The sequence below is a fragment of the Protopterus annectens genome, chromosome 4.part1 (assembly GCF_019279795.1).
Source record: "Protopterus annectens isolate FY-2018-M chromosome 4.part1, PAN1.0, whole genome shotgun sequence".
In the NCBI taxonomy this organism is placed as follows: Eukaryota; Metazoa; Chordata; order Ceratodontiformes; family Protopteridae; genus Protopterus; species Protopterus annectens.
The window spans coordinates 929269661-929292763 of record NC_056734.1 but is presented as its reverse complement, the minus strand read 5'-3'; the positions used below and the strand labels follow the sequence as shown (position 1 = coordinate 929292763).

General features: G+C 38.6%; 1 protein-coding gene across 4 annotated transcripts in view; it reads right to left on the bottom strand.

Annotated features, from left to right (window-relative positions):
• Positions 1-23103, bottom strand: part of LOC122801123 (guanine nucleotide exchange factor DBS-like) — a 3406519-nt gene that overhangs the window by 383125 nt on the left and 3000291 nt on the right. For all 4 annotated transcript variants that reach the window (XM_044070650.1, XM_044070651.1, XM_044070652.1 and 1 more), the window contains exon 26: positions 17145-17211. In XM_044070650.1, the coding sequence (XP_043926585.1) occupies positions 17145-17211 (67 nt within the window). The remainder of the gene's footprint in view (positions 1-17144; positions 17212-23103) is intronic.

Genomic DNA, 23103 nt, shown 5'->3' with positions numbered 1-23103 from the left:
ACCTGGGGTACTGCCAGTACATGGGAACTACAGAGGATAGAATTATTGGGAGTTAGCATTGAAGAAGCTTGAAGTCAGCAGCAGGAAGGATAGACAGATATTTATGTTATATTTATATAAACATCAAACAAACAGAACTCCAGCACAAAGAAGATATCAAAAAACAGTTTATCAGCACAACCACAAATGGCACACATACTAAATTAGAAAAACTAGGTATTGGTGTACTCTTGATAGTATTGATAGCTGCATGGCTTACAAATAGGACATGGCAAGTATCATACAGCAACTAGACAGGTGAAATCTCTGGTTACAGTCAGGGTGTCCCACAGGGCTCAGGGCTCAGCCCTAGGTCCTTACTTGTTTAGGTCGTATCCTTCAGATCTAACTTTTTTGTCTGAGGTGTTCTACAGTCTATATGCAGTTAACTTCAAAATTGGGTAAACTGATTACATGTGTTATAGACAGGGCAATTCTGCAAAATAACTTGTTTAAATAGACATTTTGGTATACATCAAAAACAAAACATATGAGATTTTGGAGACATAAATTGAAAAGTGATTATTTAATACAGCACACGGTGATTGAAACTGCAGATTCATTTAAGGATCTGGGCATATGGGTAGATCCAGCTTTGAGTTTTTCTAATCATATCAACCAATTGGATAATGACAGTTATAGAACTATAGGTTGAATAAAAAAATGTATAAAGTCGAGGAAATCAGAAATGATGGGATCACTGTTTATTGTTACATTAGACCGCAAACCTGAGTATGGCATAACAATATGGAAACCTTGTAAGAAAACAAGTGCAAGTAAACTGGAAAGAGTACAGTGGGAATATACACTAAAGGCATCCATGGATGTGAACATTTTAATTATTATAAAAGACTAAAATATTTGAACTTGTACAGTGTCTCATATAGATATTTAAGAGGACACCTTATTGTGACATATAGGGCATTTAGTGATAACTACCTCTGGGAATTTTGGGGTTACCAAAAGGTAGTATAGACTCATCAAACAACCTATGGAAGATTCTATAGGAATGAAAAGTGTACTAACCGGTCCTTTGACAGAGCAGCTGATACATGGAACAGACTACCAATTACATTAAAGCAAGCACTAATTTATACATTTTTAAGTACAGCCTGGACACTTATTATGGGAACAACTGTTTTGGTATATTGGCAGGTTGGAAGGGCATTAATGCCCATGCTTGAAATATTTGTATGTATGTATGTGGCTTAGCCAAAAAGTATCTTCAGTGTGTCTTACCACAAAAGAAATCGGTTTAAATATATACAATTTTTCAGATATGACTAGCATTTCCAGAACTGATCGGCTAACAAAAAACCCTGATGTACTGCACAATTAAAATGTTTTAAATATATTCAATCAAATCAATTATAATTATTAAAAACATAATTGTATTATAAAGCAATATAGTCCAAATCAATTCAATTCCCAATATGTAGGACAACTTTTCAATTCAACTGCAGAAAATCATCAATATTAACAATTAAAAATACCATCTCTAGGGGAAGAAAGACTAGTACACAGATGGTTATGGTAAATAAAAATTTGAGTTAATTAATCTAAATATCATTTTGTTCTACCCAAACCATCAAAATAAATAGTAGAAAATGAGTTCAGCAAGGGATAAATTAGTAAACCATCTATTTATATCATCATCTTCTTTTGGCTGTTCCCGTTAGGGGTCACCACAGCGAATCACCTGTTTCCATTTCTTCCTGTCCTCTGCATCTTGCTCTATCACACCAACCACCTGCATGTCCTCTCTCACCACATCCATAAACCTTATCTTAGGCCTTCCTCTTTTCCTGTTACCTGGTAGCTTCATCCTTAGCATCTTTTTCCCAATACACTTCGCATCCCTTCTCAGCACATGTCCAGACCAACGTAATCTTGCCTCTCTGGCTTTGTCTCCCAACCTGGGCTGACCCTCTAATATACTTATTCCTAATCCTGTCCACCCTCGTCACACCCAGTGCAAATCTTAACATCTTTAACTCTGCCACATCCAGCTCAAACTCCTGCCTTTTTGTCAATGCCACTGTCTCCAACCCATATAACATAGCTGGTCTCACTACCCTCTTGTAGACCTTCCCTTTCACTCTTACAGGTACTCGTCTGTCACAAATCACTCCTGACACTCTTCTCCACCCACTCCATCCTGCCTGTACTCTCTTCTTCACCTCTCTTCCACACTCACCATTACTCTGAACTATTGATCCCAAGTATTTAAACACATCCAGCTTTGCCACCTCTACTCCTTGCATCCTCACCATTCCTCTATCCTCCCTCTCATTCACACATATATTCTGTCTTAGTCCTGCTGACCTTCATTCCTCTTCTCTCTAGAGCATATCTCCATCTCTCCAGGGTCTCCTCCACCTGTTCCCTACTCTCACTACAGATCACAATGTCATCTGCAAACATCATAGTCCATGGGGACTCCTGTCTGATCTCGTCTGTCAACCTGTCCATCACCATTGCAAATAAGAAAGGGCTCAGAGCTGATCCTTGATGTAATCCCACCTCCACCTTAAATGCATCCGGCACTCCCACCGCAGACCTCACCGCTGTCACACTACCCTCGTACATATCCTGTACCACTCTTACATACTTCTCTGACACTCCTGACTTCCTCATACAATACCACAACTCCTCTCTAGGCACCCTGTCATATGCTTTCTCCAAGTCTACAAAAACACAATGCAACTCCTTCTGACATTCTCTGTACTTCTCCATCAACACTCTCAAAGCAAACATCACATCTGTAGTGCTCTTTCTCGGCATGAAACCATACTGCTGTTCATTAATCATCACATCCCTTCTTAACCTAGCTTCCACTACTCTTTCCCATAACTTCATGCTGTGACTGATCAATTTAATCCCTCTGTAGTTACTACAGCTCTGCACATCACCCTTTTTCTTAAAAATCAGTACCAAAACACTTTTTCTCCATACCTCAGGCATCCTCTCACTTTCCAAGATTTCATTAAACAATCTGGTTAAAAACTGCACTGCCATTTCACCTAAACACCTCCATGCTTCCACAGGTATGTAAACCCTCTATTTATATGGACTAGCATAATATTTTAATCAGGATAGCAAAATCAGCTATATAAACTAAAGATTTTTGTTTTGTCCAAGTGAATAAAGAGCACTAAGATTAATTCTCAACACCCTTTCCTTCTGGTCTAAAATTGTATGTCATAAAGCTTTATTTAAACTTGGTGTTGTTCATCTTGTCTAAACGTTAAACAAAAAATTAGCACTACTACATATTTTCGTGAGTTTCTATAGGACACTTCTATCACTGGCACACTGGATAAATGCCATAGAAGTCTGGCTCATGTAAAAAGAGTTGTATGTGGGTCCTCTCCTATTTGATATCTACTTCTCTGAAGTCCAGGCCAACACGAATGGACTCTGGCTGACAAAGTTTGCAGGCGATTGCAAGTTGGGAGCTATTATTAACTCCCCAGGTGATGCTGACATCCTGCAGAAAGGCCTCACTGAGACCAATGACTGGTGTCAGAACCATGGCCTTAAGCTCAATGCCAAAAAATGTGTCATCATCCTTTTTGGGAAAAACTCAGTTCCCATGAATTACCGCATTGATGGTAGTCCATTAAACACAGAAAGCTTTATAAGAGATCTGGAAAACACAGGTTGACAGCAACCTCTCTTTTGACCACCACATTGCCACTGTGGTCAGAAAGTCCTTCTATGTGGCAGATCTCATTACTGAGGGTTTTGTATCGAGGAAGAAAGAGATGATTGTCTCCCTCGACTCTTCCCTCATTAGGCCAGTCATCGAGTACAATGCCCCATTTGGCATGAACCTCACTAGACACCTGCAATAACTGGAGAGGCCGAAAAGTACCTCAGCAAGAGGATTCTAGGCCTTAAACAGTTGTCCTATATGGACAGACTCAAACAACTCCAACTATTCTCTGTCTCATATTGCCTGCTTAGAGGCGATCTCTGCTTGACTTACAAAGCCATGTCTGACTCAGCTCTGTTAGAAATGCTACATCTAAAGAAAGCCAAATCCCTCTGCACCACATGCTCCAGAGACCTCAGCCTCATTACCACAATCAAGAGAACATGCTGGAGGGACAGGTTCAAACCCAGAGACTGCCCATGCTATGGAATAGACTTCCCATACATGTCAAACAGAGCACCTCACTGGCCCTTTTCAAGAGAAATCTTGATGAGTGGATGGGAAATAGAAAATTCACCCCGGGGATCACTCCAGTGGCTCTACTTGACAGAGGCACTGGGAACTAATGTCGGGTGGCATGATGTCAGGGTAATCCTATGGGCTAGGCTTGCAAAGGCTCCAGGGCCATTAACCTAGTACATACCTATGAACCTATGTGCAAACTGCAATACAGACAGCTCATTCTGCATTAATTGTAATAAGTTCCCATACGTGATATGTCTTGGTAGTGTTAATGGATGTGAAGAACTTTGTCCAAAAAATGTACCTACAGAAAAAACTGTTCCCACTTGGAAAACAGCCCATAGGTTAACCAGTCTGTATATTACAACCATTTAATGTAACTGAATGTTTAACACTGGACAGTATCTCATATAGATATTTAAGAGGAGATTTGAAAGGAGATGTTGTTCAGATATATAGGGCATTTAGAGATAACTACCTCTGGGATTTTTTGGGGGTTACCAAAAGGTAGTACAAAATCATCAGACAACCTATGTAGAAGACTCTATAGGAATGAGAAGTGTACTAACTGGTTCTCTGACAGAGCAGTTGATACATTGAAAAGACTACCATTTACATTAATGCAAGCACTAATTTAGATATTTTTAATGTCAGGGTTAGAGATAATTGTCCAACATTCTTCCCCTTCTTATAACCAAACTGGGATATCTCCAGTACTGTGTTGTGAAAAAAAGGATAATCTTTCACCAAATACCAATATGTTATATTTGTCTTTTAATTATAAATATATTAGTACCATAAGGTAATTATATCTAAATTTATTAGTATTTGAAGAAACAGTTGAAAATTCTTAAAAAAAAAAAAAAAAGCTCAGTTCATTTGTGAAAGGTTGATGTCTTTTCACAGTCCTTTGACATATCAGCCTTTTAAGATTTAAGATAAAAGAGAAGATCCACATTGCCATACCAATCATGTACATTGTGTAGTAAAAAATTCTTAATTGCTGTTAGGCCAAAAGTATTTGGTATCACAGTGAACAAGCTATGAACATCTAAGGTAACCATATACAAGGAATCAAAGCCATGCAGTGAAGCAGTACATTTATATATATATATATATATATATATATGTCATGTATCGACTTAATCATTCTTTTCAACTAAAAAACATTCACCAATTCAAAAGTAGTTGCATCAGACAAACGTTTCCTCATTTTATCATACGCAAAAGAGTCCATAAGCACAATGGCACCTCCTTTATCATCTGAGAAACTGAGGGAACTTTTGACACACTTTCTGATTTATGACACACTTTCTGATTTATTGAAGTGTTGTATATTGGATGAGACACTCCATGAGTTTTTATGTGTGCCTAGTGCAGTTGTTCCATATATTAAAGATCTCCCTAAGATACATAAGAACTACAATGATCCACCTATGTGACCTATAGTAAATGGCGAAGGTTGAACAGTTGAACCTGTATCAATATACTTTAAACGACAACTCAAAGATGTTTTACAGGCTATACCAGCAGTGTTAACAGATACTAAACAGTTCCTTGACACATTATATGAATGTACTGCTTCATTGCATGACTTATGTATTTTATTAGAATTGATATTGAACAACAATCTGTTTGTATATGAAGGTGATATTTATTGGCAGAGATGGGGAGGTGGCCATGGGCACCTCCTGTGCTAACACATATGCAAATCTTGTGCTAGCTGATTGGGAGATTGTCTAGGAGGGGGAAATCCCTTATTACACAGTGTGTGTGTGTGTGTGTGTGTGTGTGTGTGTGTGTGTGTGTGTGTGTGTGTGTGTGTGTGTATGTTGTGGGGTGGGGGGTAGGATGCAAAAGCCCTTTCAAGCTTTTTAATTTTTCAGTAAGAGTGACTACACTGTTTTGTATTATGATTATTTAAATAGAGTCATCCTGTGAATCATGCCTTGGAAATTAAAATGGTTTTGGTTTGAAAACTTTAGGGTTATAAAATTCAGTGTGTACTTCAGTTTTGAATGAAACAACATTAAGAAAAACACTAATTGGACATAGCTGCACTGAAAATGTTTGTTAGGTGAGATATACCGCTCTATAAGTGCACAGACCTGAAGAAGTTACTTGGATTTCAGTGCCTCTACAAGTGGCTCAGGTGAAATTCCTCGAGTCAGTTGCCCAAATTACAATGTGTCAAGAAATACAATGGGGATCATTTTCTCACAGGAAATCACAGCTGGTACGATTTATAAGATCACTTCGTTTGTCAGATTTCTTCCTTCTTCAAGTTAGTGTGGACATGAAGTTGGGACTATAATTTCTGGGTGGTAAGGGAGTCTTGCCTGCCAGATTGAATGGTACAAGGGCTTGCCCCTGCATAAGGAATTGAACTTAATTTTCACCTTTCTGTGATTTGCCCATTATTTTTTTGATGTTTCTGATACTTAGGGTTGTACCATTTGGCATTCCATAATAGAACGGACTTAATCATTATGGGGGTTCTGTTTCTTTTTTTGTTCATTGCTCTCAAACCTCATTGTCCTGGATAATGAATCACAGACAAAATGTCTGAATGACCTAAGGAGAAACACAAGAGTTGGTAAAACCTACCTCCTGACTTAGGTCTTAGCATGTCATATGCTCCTCTCACACACTAAAACAAAAATATATTTCTGCATAGCTAAATTTTCAGTGTGCTCTTTGGGAAGCATAAATATGCATCAAAAATGCAACCTGTCAATCCACCAATGATCAACACTAAACATCAATACACAAAGGACTGGTAAAAGAAAACCACACATTTTTTGCAGGAAGCAAGCCCCTTAACACTCCCTCTCCCCAGCTAATTGTATATATACCAACTTTGAGATTGCGATACAGTGGGGAAAGGGTGTATTCCCTGAGCCACACAATACCATATTCTCGTAGTGACAAAGGCGGTGCATTTCAGTCAGCTAATTTTCTATCAGCTGGGGTCTATATCAGAAGACTGAAGTTTCAAAATGTCGAATCTGATATGGTCGACACCAGGGACGTCGGGAGGCATACGCACTGTACTGATTTCAGTACAACTTTTTTAGAAGGGGGGGTAGATTTTTTGAAAAAAAAAAAAATACGTACATTTAAGGAGGTGTTGGCTCCTTTAAGGAGGATACCAGCCAGTCGGAAGTGAGCTCACATCATGTCCGGCTGGCTGCGAGCGGGAAACAAACAAATGGATGGATTATTATCATTGACTTGGAACTGGCAACAGCACTCAGAAGTATGCAAGCGCAACGAACAGAATGGCAACAACATTCAGAAGTATGCACAATGAACAGAGGATTATCACTGAGGCAAGCGCAACGAACAGAGGATTATCGCAATCAATTGAAGTAAGTGTGTGCAAGTTGGAAGGCAAGAGCGTTCACAAATGAAGTGTGCAAATGGATTGAAGTATAGGATTATCGCATCAATTGAAGTAAGTGTGTGCTCACACATTTCACAGCCCATCTGAACCAGCTTGGAGAGTTTTAACACAAATTAGTATTGTGGCTGTTAACTCATAAAAATGATCCAGTAAGCGAAAACATACATTTTTGTCATTTTATGGAGAACACACTAATGAAACATAAATCATGCCCTAAAGTCGATATATGTGAGGTAGTAGGGACGGGTTCATGAAGTACAGTTCCGGTGTGTCTAAAGAAACGGTAATTAAACAAATTAGTTGTTTGTATTGCTACGGCCATTAACGAGACATCAATTTCAACAGTTAGTAGTTTGCTATTGCTGTGCAGGGAGCTCACCTCAGAATCATACGATATCCTCTTCATCTCTATTCCACTTGGTTTTAAGGATGCTGATTTCTAGTTGTAGACACCATCTTTCAATACTCGCATCAACACCACAGCTTCTTTACCAGTGCCAGAACTACACTGTAATGAAGTAATAAAATACTAAACACTTATACTAAATAAATAGACCTACATACGGAAAAAAAAAAAACAGTGTAACCGTTTAACATTTATCTTAACCATATTTATTGCTGCCCTTTTCAGGCACTGTGGTGACTATTAAAGGTCCTCCATTCCCCCAACAAACGAAAACTGATGGCGTTTCAATGGTGCGGGATGGTCTCACCAAGGTGGACTTGGTGGCCTCGTATCATTGGTGCCGCTCTAGCAGGGGCACTTTTTCAGTATTTATTTGGTGTAGGTAGACCAGGATGGGGGGCACCAGGTGGTGTGGTGGGGGGTGCCCTGAAGCCCTTTTGCCTAGGGCACCAGTTGACCTAAGGCCACTCCTGAGGTACGTTATTTATTGTAGCTTCTTAGACATGCATCACTCCATACACTGTCTCAATGACTTCCTGCTGTAACTAGTGAGACAAAAGTGCATGGTTTTGTGAGCTGCTAAAAGACTCAGTCATATCAAAATTTGGAATTAAAAAAACGTGGTAGACTACGGTCTGTGAATGTTGATAATCACTACAGATACAGTTTTCTTGTTCCTAAAAAATGTTAATTCAGTTCCTCGTTTTTATCAACTCTCTAAGCTGATATCAGTGTTTGAAATGTTCCCTAATTAATTTGAGGCATTTTTCCTAATTAACGTTTGCTTTTTTCCTTAATTCTGGAGGTAAAAGGTTGAGAGCTACATCTGCTCTGTTGCTATGTTACTTAATCTTTTTGTAACCCCCCCCCCCCCAAAAAAAAAAAAAAAGTTGTCTGGTTCTGCTACTAATTTTGTCTAGTTGTACCTCTCAACTATCCCAGACTTTGACTCACATTTTAGCTCTGTTCCTCTTAATCCCTCCTAAAACTGGTGACTTTTGGAGAAGAGGATGTGAATTACACTTAGTAATAACAATAATTAGTCACACACTTATTTTTGCTTCAGAAATTTTATATTAACTCGCATTTTCTTATTCTGTCAAAGTGTCCCTGATTCTGATGAGATTTGTACCTGATTGAGCGCTATGTGTGTTTGTGCCTGATTGAGCGCTATGTGTGTTTGTGTATGTAGTGAATAGTGAAATAATGGATAAATGTTGTGCTCCTACATACATTCATGAATAATCTTAATAACTGAAAGTAATCTAAAAAGTGTCGTTAAAGCTGTTGAAACTACTACATTTACATAATTGTGAATTTTTAGGAGACTTTTTAATTATTTTACTTGTGAGGGACCTGTGATGATGCCACTGTGCACTCGATACACTGAGCATTGTTGTTAGAGATTTGTGAATTGTTCTAAGAAGTATTCACATTATAGACAATGCTAGATACCCAAAGGCTCTTGTCCTCCCCTTCTCTGCTCAACAAAGTTGCAGGACTTTTTAGATGATCTGTGGTGCATTGTAGAAATTAGTTTGATTGAATGTGACACCGTTTTACCAAGTGTTCTGTGTCACCTGGCTTTCTTTGTTGTTTTACCATGTGTTCTGTGTCCCCTGGCTTTCTTTGTAGTACTGTAGTATAATGCTAAGTCTAGTTTCATTGTGAGACTGCATTGCTTTGTTTAGCAGATATTTATTGGTGTTCGTGCTGTAAAATGCAAAATAAAACATTTCTGGCAAATCATTTAGGAATGAAGTCACTAAATAATGACCGGCGTTAAGTTTCAGACGTCATAATCTTCAGAAAAATGCATGCTAAAGCAAGACCTGATATTCTATCAACTGTCTTAAGTTTATACAAGGTCAATTTTTAGTACTGTTTGTATGTTCCCCCAATATATGTGGCCTTGTCCTGATTTCCTGCATTAAGAAGTTGAGAGGTATGTGCAAATAAATCGCTTTATAGAATTAGGAATATCCAAACCTCTCAACTGTCCTCAATTTTGTCTCAAAATGTTGCTCTCCCCCTAATAATCTCCGCAAAATAGCAATTTTGGAAGAAAACGTGGAGGGTTTACTTTTATAAATAACTGTAATGATCAGAGTTATACATTACTTTTATTTCAGAAATGCATGTAGATTCTCTAATTTTGTCAGCTGCTCTAAGTTAACTGTGCTGATATTAAAACGGTGTCCCGTCTTTGACAGGTTTCCAGCTGTATTGTCTGGCAATTTTATGTTTTTGCATCACATTTTTGGTCCGTTTTTCATAAAATTGCAGTTTTCTGGCAAATTAGTGGCAAATTGTTAAAGACTGAAGTTAGAAAATAATGGCAGACATTTGAGTTTCAGATTTCATACCTTTTAGAAAATTCGTACTAATGCAAGACCAACTACTATTCTATTATCTTTCTAAGTTTATAAGAGCAATATTTAAAAAAATGTCCTTATTTTTGGGCCTTTGCCTCAGTTTTATTTATGAGATTTATGAGTTTGTTGCTCTAAGAGGTTGAGAGATGTGTGTGTGTGTGTGTGTGTGTGTGTGTGTGTGTGTGTGTGTGTGTGTGTGTCTGTGTGGTAGGTAGCATACCTCTCAACTGTCCAAATTTTGCAGAATGTCCAGATTTTTGCCCCATATTTTTTGTCTGTTCCTCATAAATTTTGTGATTTTCTAGAAAATCATTGAAGGCTGAAGTTGCTAAATAATGACAGACATTTGAGTTTCAGACTTCATGTCCTTTAGAAAAATTCATACTAGCACAAATCCTGTTATTCTAGCAACTTTCTCATACTAGCACAAATCCTGCTCTAGCAACTTTCTAAGTTCACGAGAGCATTATTTAATATCTGTCCCTGTTTATTTTAGGCTTTGTCCATATTTCTTGCACTAAGAGGTAGGTAGGGGTGTGTGTGTGAATGAAACATCCTAGTTGGGGTAGCAGGTAATAATTTACTCAAGCTCAAAACCTGTACCTCGGTTACAGAAAACAAAAGCATGAATCCTCTACCCCAACTACCATGCCGCATTTTTCAAAGAACTGACTTTCAGGTTCATTTTCAATTCAAGGAACCGAGTTTGAGTGAATCTATATTATATTACTGAAGAGGCATTACAGTGAATGCCTCTTCATCGACACTAAAAGAGCGAACCGTGAATTACGAGAATGGCCGTAGCTTGGCTGGGGGGGGGGGGTAGCAGTTTGAAAGCTGTGAGTACAAATATGAAAATCCTAGCTACACCCCTGGTCGACACCATATGATCAAAGTCTTGAAAGTTTGACTCTGTTAATGGAGATCTCCATACAGCGCAGAAAGGGAAGATTTCCCTTTTCTGCACTGTAGTGCGATCTCGGAGTTGGTATATTTAAGTAGCAAGGGATGTGGGGGCACAGCCCCCCACATGAGGGGTGCAGGGGGCTTGCCCCCCTGCTTAGAGGGTTTAACTGGTTTGTTTTTGTAGGTTGTTGTGTTTTATTACATTTTCGATGTTTCGAGACTTCAATGATATGGTGTCGACCATGTCAGATTCGAAGTTTTGAAACATCAATAATGTAATATAGACCCTATCAGCTGTACCTGCTCTGCCACTTGTCAAGAAATGGACTTGTTCAAAAAAGATTGTACTCTTGCTCTTTGATTACTAATGAATTTCAAAATAAAATCATTGTAAGGTGCTAGAATTCTGAAGGAGGCTACAAAATGACTATCACACATTTGTAACCTTAAAATTGAAAAGACATCTGAAACTAAATTTCAAATGTTTTCAGCAATGAACTTAAATAAAATCATAATTTATGCAGCTTTAAGTAAAAGAATAAAGATGACTTCATTATTACATTTGGATAAAAGTGCAGCGGATCTTACTCAGAAATTCTTACAGTATTTGGCAAAATACCATAGATATAACCTTTAGAAATGTATAGATTAGATCTTCAGATGGCCACTAAAGTTAAGCTGACTATATATTACCAATATTTCACTAAGTTTGATTTTGCTTTTTGTCTGTACTTTTACCACAAATTCAATTTGCACTCTGTCAACGTCCCTTGTTTCACAGTAGGACTATTAAGCGTCTCTCTGTACTTTAAGCCTATATTTTTTTCCTCAACAAACTATTATAGGTAGTTATCATGCTAATAGTTGAAATGGACGTCTCTGTGCTCATCCAAGTGCCATTTTCAGTTAATCTACTGTAAACATGGATTTGGGATTGCTTTTTGAAATAAAATGGCAGTGTAGGATGCCTTCTTTTATTCTAGGATATACTTACATAACCTTGCCATGAGAAGACTTCCTACTTGTCCTCCTAGGGATACATGCTGGGATTAATCAGGTGGTTCCCATAAAGCCTGTGAATTAGTCCTTACCTAACCATGTCTGTCTTTCATGGACAGCTTACACTTTGATAGTCATTAATGGAATGTATTATTCAGAAATGGTCACATTATATGAATGAAAAAAACATAATTTATGTTATTGTTTTCTTTCTGTGAGTCTTCTTCCCTAAAAACTCTGACATCTAGAAGTTCTAGTTTATTAATTGCTATATGTCACCTCCATTTCTCTACCAGACATTGGACAGTTATGATCACCTTCAACTCTAATAGCCAATGATCCAACCTATTTCTATGCATAGACTTGTTTCTAGTTTTTATAATCTAGATATCATACTCTTGGCAATTTGTTGTTTTATTAAAATCTCTACCGCAGATTTCCCTGACAACTAATAACAGTATGTTTTTCATGCTAGATATTCTGTAATGACAGTTTAAAGAAACTCTAAACAAAACTGACCCTCAAGACCAACTGTCTGACCCAGAAATAGTTTTATTTTTTTTTTCTGTATGGTGAAAACATCAATATAGACTATAATCTATGAACCTATGAACCTATGAAGAATGCAGCTTATCAGAGAGCTAGTAGAGAAAGCAAGGACTGAGAATGTTCAAGGTAGTTCCTTTTCCATAAAGGAAGGCAGTCATTCGGCCTTTTAAGAGAACACTCGGGGCAGAGATGAGGATCAGTAAGTAACTGGCTCTTCAAGATAAAGGATTATGCCCGCAGTCAAGAAAACAAGCACAAAAGTATTCACAAAGCCACATGACATTATGGCGTATCCAAGCACCTTACATAGAACAGGAGGGAACTGCACCTCAGTATGAGAAAACTGAGGCTAAGGGGTCCCCATTACATAAACGTGTCAACTGGTTTTATTTATGTCACTGTAGCAAAAACAGTGTTATTACTCTCAGAAAGACACCATCCAGGTTTTTGAATAAAATTGCAAATTAAAAGAAATTGATTTGTTAACCAAGATCTGTAGACTGGGAACATTACTCAAGCCCTAACTTTCTAGCCCAACGGTTCCTGGAGTTCATAAATTCAAATGCCATGGAACAGCTAGTCACTGTTCCCACGAGAGGAGAAAATATACTGGATCTCATTGTCACAAACATGGGGACAAAATGCTCCACACCGGAGGTATGTCCCTCATTGGTGAGATCTGATCATAAACTAATCTCACTTGAAATCCATATCCCCCCCACCCCAAACAAAAAAGACCACAGTGAAGAACTTCTCTAAAGCAAACTTCACACTACTCAAGACTGGTGTGGTATCCTTCAAGGCCCCTGAGCCAGTGGAAACCACAACCCAAGCTGCGGAAGCCCTTACAAATGCCTTCTATGAACACCTCCAGGACTGCATGGATCAGGCAATCCCAAATAAAACCAAGACTCTTTCCACAAAGGGCAAACGTCCAGTCTGGTGGACCCCAGCCATTAACAAACTTTACAATAAGAGGAGAAAGCTATTACATGATAGAACAAAATCCATAAAAGGGAAGTCACCCCTGATCATTATTAGTAAAAAATACGAGCACTCATAAAATCAACTAAGGCCAATTTTGAGAGAAAAATTGCCATGGATTCAAAGGACAATCATAAGGCCTTTTTCAGCTATGTTAGGAACCTGGGTGGAAACTCTCAGATATGCTCAGAATTAGTCCAAAATGATACAAAAATCACTGAACCCACAGACATTGCCAACATACTGGCAGACAGGTTCAGTGCAAACTTCACCCCTCTCCCCTAAAGGAGAGATAACTATCTCAGCCGAGTGTAGCCTCCCAGACATCTCAAATGCACAGGTGAAAGCTGCTCTCTCTAAAGCTAAAAACACAGCATCAATGGGACCGGATGGTGTCCCCGGCTGTGTGCTACACGAGCTAAATGAGGAATTAAACCCGCACATAAGGCAGCTGTTTAATCTCAGCCTTACCACAGGATACGTGCCCAAGGAGTGGCGACGGCAACTGTGGTCCCACTCCACAAAGGCGGCCTCACGGACCCTGGTAATTACCGCCCATAAGCTTAACAAGTCTAGTCTGCAAAGCTATGGAGAGGATCATAATGGAGCTCATAAACAAAGATATAGGGACTTGCAGACATTGGACCCGACCCAGTTTGGCTTTGTCAAGGGAAGATCATGCCTTTTGAACTTGGTCGACTTCTTCAAACAGTCACCAAGGCCATTGATGAGGAAAGGCAGTCCATACAGCCTACCTTGACCTTGCAAAGGCTTACACAATACCCCACTCGGTATTGTAGAAAAACTTACCAGCTTAAATGTAAACCCATATGTCACAAGATGGGTTGCAAACTGGCTTAAGGACAGAACCCACAGGGTTAGAGTTGCTGGCGCTATGTCAGACTCCAAGCCGGTCACAAGTGGTGTCCCACAGGGCTCGGTCCTTGGCCCCTATTGTTCGGCATCTACTTCTCAGAAGTACAGGCCAACATGGGAGGACTTTGGCTGACAAAGTTTGCAGATGACTGCAAACTGGGCGCCATAGTGGAAAGTGCATCGGACACGGATATCCTTCAGAAGGGACTCACGGAAACAGATAGCTGGTGCCAGAGCCATGGCCTGAAGTTAAACGCCAAAAATGTATAGTCATACCCTTCGGGAAAAACAAGGTAACCCCAAGCTACCATATAGGTGGCAATCCACTAAGCACAGAAGAGGTTATCAGGGACCTGGGGACCCAGGTTGACAGTGGCCTTTCTTTGACACTCACGTTGCTAAAGTGGTTAGAAAGACCTTCTACATTGCCCACCTGATCATGAAGGGATTCACATCCAGATCTAGTGAGGTCATTGTTCCCTGTACTCTTCACTTATCAGACCAATGATTGAGTACAATGCCCCATTCGGGATGTATCTCACCCGACATCTGCAGCAATTGGAGAGACCCCAAAAGTTCCTCACCAAAAGGATAAGGACTCCAAAATCTGTCATATGCTGCCAGATTGAAGAAACTCCAGCTCTATTCAGTCGCATACCGTCTGCTCAGAGGTGACATGTGCCTGACATACAAGGCCATGTCCAACCCGAATTAATGGACATGCTCCACCTCAAAAATCCAAATCCACCAAAACCACTAGAGCAAGCGACTTAAACCTTAGCACGGATATAAATAGGACGTGCTGGAGGGATAGATTTATCACTCAGAGACTCCCCATGCTGTGGAATAAAATCCCGGTCCATGTGAGGCAGAGCACCTCGCTGACTCTGTTCAAGAGAAATCTTGACCTGTGGATGGGAGATCGTAGGTTTACCCCGGGAATCATCTCTGTGTCACTGCTGGACAGAGGCACAACAAACTAATGGGCACAGTATTTTTTCATATAAGGGGTGGCGTAAGCCACAAAAATTTGGGCTAGGCTTATAAATGCCTTAGGGCAGATAGCCTAGTATAAACCTATGAACCTATGAACCTATGAACAAGTAGCAAAGAATATAGACTATTTAATTGTCCTGAGATGTCTTGACATTAGAAACTCTTAATATGGCAGCAGAATCTGTTTTAAGAGTACATTTTGATTTCTTTTTAGTACAGTATCATTTTTAAAATAAGCAAGTAAACTGTGAACTGGCAAGGTTAATGTGTATAAGTTAAACAGCAACAGACTGCTGCCATATGACATAATATATGCAACAACAGACAAAACCACAAACATATTGCCAGGATAATGGGGAGGGGTAGTTATTCCATATTAGGGTCAGATATACCATATCATACCATAGTATAACATTCACACTGCATGATCTTACACTCTTAGTATTTGAGCCGAAAACCTGTAGCTTGACCCTGTATCTTCACTGGTGACTGACAGGGATTGGCTACACATGAATGGAGGAGGTGCTTTCTTGAAATTAAGTCCCAGTCAGCCAAACTTGATTACATCATATAGATGTAAAGGTGTGGGGCTGAAATTATTTTAAGTGATAGGTAACTAACTACATCTAGAGTGAGATATTATCACATGGCAAATTGGAACCTTGTTAAGGATGAGAACAGGTGATGAATATTATTAAAAAGGGGAAATAATTCCTCTGATATAACAAGGCATGTCAAATATATGTTGAATATTTTATTGTTTGAATTGTTGTTTTGAAATTATTTTTAGAATGTTTTAAATGGTTATGAATCATGATATGATTAGGTCATATACAATATTGCTACTTATGCATATAAGAGTATTGTTTAAAATGTAAATTAAAAGTATTGTAAAGGATCTGGACTTGAAAGCTTTGCTGTTATTTTTTTCTATTAAAATAAAATTCATAACTGAAGCATTGAGATTTCCCTTTTTTATTTTGCTGACTTTGTTTATTGGTGAACTCCATCTTGCTGCTTTGTCCTTTTTTGGGTTACTAACAAGACAGTTAGCAGGGTACTTTACCCCAGTGCATGCATTCAGCAGAAACAGGTTGTGTGTAGGTCAGAAAAAGCTAAATGGTCACTATGAGCTGTGAAAGTTATGCCATTCAAGATATCTTCAGGAATGTGTCTACCAAATGGAAAAAACCTACTGAAGTGGTTAGGAATGTAGGCACAGTAAAGATCAAAAGTAAATAAACCTGTTTAGACTTGGAGGAAACATACAACATGCAAATGGACCAGATGATGCAGGAAATGTGCTTTAAGGCATTTTTCAGATTAATTAAAAGTTGTGTTTAGTAAAAAATGCATTTTTTTTCTTTCTTGAGTTGTTTACCCGAATTATGAACTTAGTAATTTAAGGCATACCTTTTTCATTCTTACCTGACAGATGAACTCATTGGTGCATGGTACACATTCTCTGTGATCCGCTGATGCAGTTGGCTTGCCTCTGTTAAAATATGATTAAGAAGTACTCATAAAAATTGCAGATGGAAACACAACATAATATTACAAAGCAGGTCAAGAGAAAATTCTATTCCATAAGGTTTTCTACTGAAGGCTATCATTTAATAGCATAACCATGAGTTACTAAATGCAAAACTGGATGAAATAATTAATGTACTTAGAGGTTAGTTCATTTTTATAGCAAGGCACATCATCACATGTTGTCAGAACTGGCAATTACCACTATGAATCCATTTTGGGGCTGTATGCTCCACAGCTCTCTGCTGCACTGATGTCTCCTAATAACCACCTGTATAGACTCATATAGACACATAACATACGGTCTGTGAAAATATGATAGGTCACCATACTTTTTGGGAATGCTATTGCAAAAAAAAATATTATCTGAAGCTGTACATTACTACAAGAAACTCCAGTAGTTCTGTAAAAGTGCATGTTTTGCTCTAATTCCCTGTATTTTATTTCATGTGATATCATGGTTTTCCTCATATTCTTCTATGTTAAATGTTTAGGTAAATCACCCAGTCTTTGCCCTTTTACATTACCTCTGCTATCCTTTCAGATAGCACCTTCTGCTCTCCTACTTCACCTTCTTTAACTTTTGTCTGAGGCTTGAGGATTATCCACATACCCTCACCAGCATGAAAAAATTAACAAAATGCCTTTTGTGAATGTCTGAGTAACCTTTCATATTTTCAATTTAATGTTTTCTCTGAAACTTTGTCAAAACCATGTTTAAGTGGTAGGAGAACTCAAACACTACAGCATGGATAGATAAGAAAAACAATATGGTGGTATTGCAAATACATTTACAGGAGAATTACACCTGCATCCCTTTTGATTTAGCCTCCTGCTGTAAGTGGGTGGAATCTTCCTGATGTAAGTGGGTGGGATCTTCTTTCCATGACTGTACTCATTAACACAGATACGAACCCACCCTGGAGGGCAGCCTGCAGCTTGTTCAGTGGCACTTATTGGTGTGCTGTCAGCCTGTAGATAAAAAACTTTGGCTGGGGATTCTTAGGCAAACGTTGTGTGCCTGAACAGTGCTGATGTCTGAGAAGGTTGCTGTGCATAACAGAAGAGAGACAATTAAAGATGTAACAAGCAAGAGATAGCAACTGCATGCTGTGCAAGGGACCGTATAAGGTAACGGACGTATAGCGGTAAAGGGAAGAAGAGTGTGATGCTACAATAAGGCACGAGCAGGATACAGAAATGTACATGGCTGACATGAAAGAACTCAGAGCTAAGGCATGATCCAACACTTGTGTAAGTGCATATGTCCCTGTGTGCAATCCAATCAGTTACACCTACAGTTAGCGTCGGACTATCACAAGACATGTAGTTTAGCTGAGCACAGTGTCAAGGAGAACTCAATGTGGCTTTGCATGGCAAGGTGACAGCCCTATTCATCATTTAAATGGGGAGGAAATGAGGGAGGGTACAAAAGGAGGAAAGGGAAGAACAGCAAACAGAGGTAAACACAGAAGTGTAACTATGTGGCAAGAATGTCAGGGGGGGAAAGATGGAGAACCTTTGGGGTAATACAGCCCCTTTTGTAATAGCAATAAGTATATTTTGGCTAGATACTCAGACATGATTGTGACTAGGTTATAAAGAGAGAGAGAGAGAAGGGTAGGTACTAAGGGCAAACAAACAAACATGTAACATAGATATAGACAGACAGGGGCAGTATATGCACAAAAGGTGAATAGTGAAGGAGTAGAAACCATGGTGGACAAGTGGTGATAGCAAGGGTTGGACAACAAAAAAGCAATGGAGAATGACATATTAGGGAGGGAGCAAACCTGGAAGGGGATAGGGTGGGCTTCTGCTATGGATGGTTCCAGGACAGAGCAGGTGGCAACAAATCCAGGCATCACTCAACTGGGTGACTGATATTATAGCCAGTTGCTTTTTTGGAGGCCCAAGGGTTGGGGCCTGTCAGTGATGTGATACCAACAGTCGTAGCAGGAGGAGTACCAGTTTGACATGGTGAGCTCCCAGCTGCCAGCATAACATTGACCAGACTCCACAACTGATGCCAGAATTCCATTGGAGACCACTTCAGTCTACCTTCATAAGAGGAGCTTTCCCCACCTTTGAGAGATTCAGAAACAGAGCGCACCAATGATCACTCTAGGTCACCCACCTCCTGAGAGGCAGGCATCATGGCCACTGGTGACACAGCACTAGATGCAGCAAGTGGCAGAGATTGAGATGAGTGCACACTCTCCTCTTTTTCCACAAGTGGACCTGCAGAACAATAACAGAATGGGAAAAAAATCATTGCAGACACATAGAATGCAAACGTAGTTATGTATTGTGTACTAACACATAGCACATACACACCCCACTGTCTGGGACATGCCCTTGCTTTCTGCAGAACTCAACCATATTAAGGAGATACTTCTCTGCAGCTGCAATAGAATATACTGCTAAGCAAACTTGTACAACACTGTTTACATGGTAATACAATGGCAGCACAATAAAATGCTTACAGTACATTGATGACTCATTCTCCTGAGCCTCTGCCTCCATTTATCAGAATAGGCCAGGGTGGTACCACCTTAGGCCATTATAATATTGATGGTACTGTTTATTAGATGGGGTGTCGTGAGTGACCCCATTCAGTAACTGGCCCAGTTTTTACCAGGTGTCCACCTTCTTTAAACAGCCATCACAGTGGCTCAGCAGGTGCTCCTAAAAGTTCCAGTGTAGGAAGAACAGGACAAGTCTTCTCTCTCGCCCCATCATACCATGTAGAAGGTCTGCTTTAACCACTTGATGAGGCAGTATGGCAACTCTGTACATCTCCTGAAGGAGTAAGCAGTAGACCCATGTACATGGACGCACTTTTGTGAATCATATGTCATGTGACACAACATTGCACTGCAGCATTATGTGAATATATAGATGCCATGAGCATGAGCAGACAGGTCACAATGCTTTATGATAAATGAGGTTTACATGACTTGTGCTGATATGTAAGGTTATTGCATTGTACAGTCAGCAATTTACTGTCATTGGTGGTGTCTGACTTCCTTAGCATAACCACTGTACTGCCTGCTGTTAGCTTGGTATAAAGCACCATCTCCGTTTTGTGCAACACTGCTAGCAACTGCGCAACTGATATATACATTTATATACATATATATATATATATATATATATATAAAACATATAATATTCCCGTTCCCCGCTGTATGGAGATCTCCATTTAAGTGTTCAACGTTTTAAAACTTCAATCATATGGTTTTGGCCATATGAAATTCAAAGTTCTAAACTTCGATCACTTAAATAGGACCTGTTAAGACATACTTTTCACAAATCATATATTGAAATGAGATTCAGGTCACTGTGAATGAAAAGATTTCTTGAGTAAATACCATCTTTTATTGAGTAAATACCAACATGAAACAAATGTCCAGTTTTAAAAAATGGAAATACGTAGAGCATCCGAGCCTAATTTTGGGCACACATGTGCAGACAGGATGGTGTGACTTTGTCAGAATCAGGGTAGAGAATTTTTGCTGCAAATATTTTGCAATATTTGACAAACACAAAGCAGGATTTTTGCCAGGTCGAAAATTTAACAGTTCACAGATAGCAACATTGCTAGGAGCATTAATAATAATGTTTTTTTTTATTGGAAAATTTGCTACGCTCCCACAAGATTGATGTTGTTATTGTTTGTGAAACATGTTTAAAGAACAATAACTGGAAACCAGTTCTATCAGGGTATAAATGTTTTTATTGTAGCAGACATTCTACCAAAACATCAGGTGGAGGTGTTATGATAGGCATTAAAGACACTTATGAGACCTGTGATTATTACATCTTTAATGATAACACCAATACTATAGATTGTGTAACTGTGACAACAAAGACAACCCTGGAACATAGAACAATTGTTGGAGTTTAGAGTCCACCAGAGTCAAGTGCTGATGACCTAGAATAAATCATATATTTCTGGCATGAAACAAAGGAGTTAAGAATAACAGTGGCTGGGGACTTATATTTATCATAAACAGACTGGAATAATATTGATTCAACAACTTTAGTAAGGAAATTATTCACAATGTATGTTCAGGAACAGCAATTGTTTCAGATTGTAAAAAAAAAAAAAAAACCTACCAGGGAATAGAACATACTACACATTGTTTGTGTTCCTAAAGAAATTACTGTTGCTTCATGTAAGGTTCTATCACCATTAATGTGCTGTGATCATGGGGTTCTAAAGGTTAATTTGTTGCTAGATAATTATGACAAACTGAAATCTAAACCAATGCACAGAAGGTTAATTACAGATTATATGGAAGCAAAAGAGTTACTATGTAAAACTAACTAAAGTGAGATGTTCAGTGGGAAAACTGCAGATGGAATGTGAAAAGTTTTGAAAGAAAAATTGTTTGAGTGCAAAAAATAAAAAAAATGATAATCAGGATCTAGACATACAGTGCCAGGAGGATATATTTCCATAAGAACAACATACCTGAATAAGATGAGAGACAAACAATATAAAATAAATGGAAAAGAGGTCAAACTACAACTAAAATGAAATAAACAAGTTGGTCAAACAAATTAAGCATAGCGTGAGACAAGATCAAGAAAAATTAAAAAAAAAATGTATATGAAGATATTGAGCACATTAGGGTACCATTTTATAGATACATAAGATATGGTTGGAATAAAAACATACACAATGATAGACTGTGTAGATTGTAAAATTAAACACAGCAGATTATAGATATATTGACAACATCTCATGCAAAACACTTTGACTCCCCAAAGCAGGTGATAAGTTGTTCAAGTGACATCCAGGTAACCTCAGATACTGGAATCAAATTATATTATATTGAAAAAGAACTATGCAAACTGGATCCAAACAAAGCACAGGTAGGAGATGGAATTAGTCATAATGACCTGAGAACACCTTAGCAAAAACTTACAAAGACATTAAAGGGGAATAGGGCAAACTCAGAGTCATATAGACCATTAAGTTTACTTTGATGTGTAGAAAAATAATGGATAAGGTAATACTGGATAAGTTATTGTCTGAACTGGAAAGGTTGGGACTTGAAACCATGTATCAGCATGCATGTGTTTAGAGTAGATCTATTACTACCTGTAACATGATGTTCTATAAAAATATAATAACAGATATGAATGAAAAGTTTTGCTGTGATGTAATTTATATAGATTTAACTTCAACATTTGACAGAGCCATACACAAAGCTCTGATCAATAAATTAGAACTAGATATTGATTTACTCTTGATAAGATGGATAGCTGCATGGCTTACAAATAGGACATGGCAAATATCATATATCAATTGGACAGATGAAAATTTTGGCTACATTCAGGGTGTCTCACTGGGCTCTTCCCTAGGATCTTACTTGTTTAGATTATACCTTTCAGACCTGTCTTTTTCATTTGAGATGTTCTACAGTCTGTATGCAGATTACCTGAAATTGGGTAAACTGATTTCACATAGACAGTATAGACAGGGCATGTCTGCAAAAGAACTAGACTAAATTGACCATTTGGGCACAGGAGAATAACATGCTGATAAACACATCAAAAACTAAGCATATGAGAGTTGGGAGACACAAGCTGAAAGGGGAATGTTTAATACAGCACACAGTGATTGCGACTGTAGATTCATTTAAGGACCCGGGTATATGGGTAGATCCAGCTTTGAGTTTTTCTAATCATATCAACTAATTGGTCAATGACATTTATGGAATTATAGGTTGTATAAAAAGATGTATAAAGTCTATGAGAGCGGAAATAATGAAGCCATTGTTTGCTAATTATATCAGACCCAAACTTGAGTATGGAATAACAGTATGGAGGCCTTGTAAGAAAA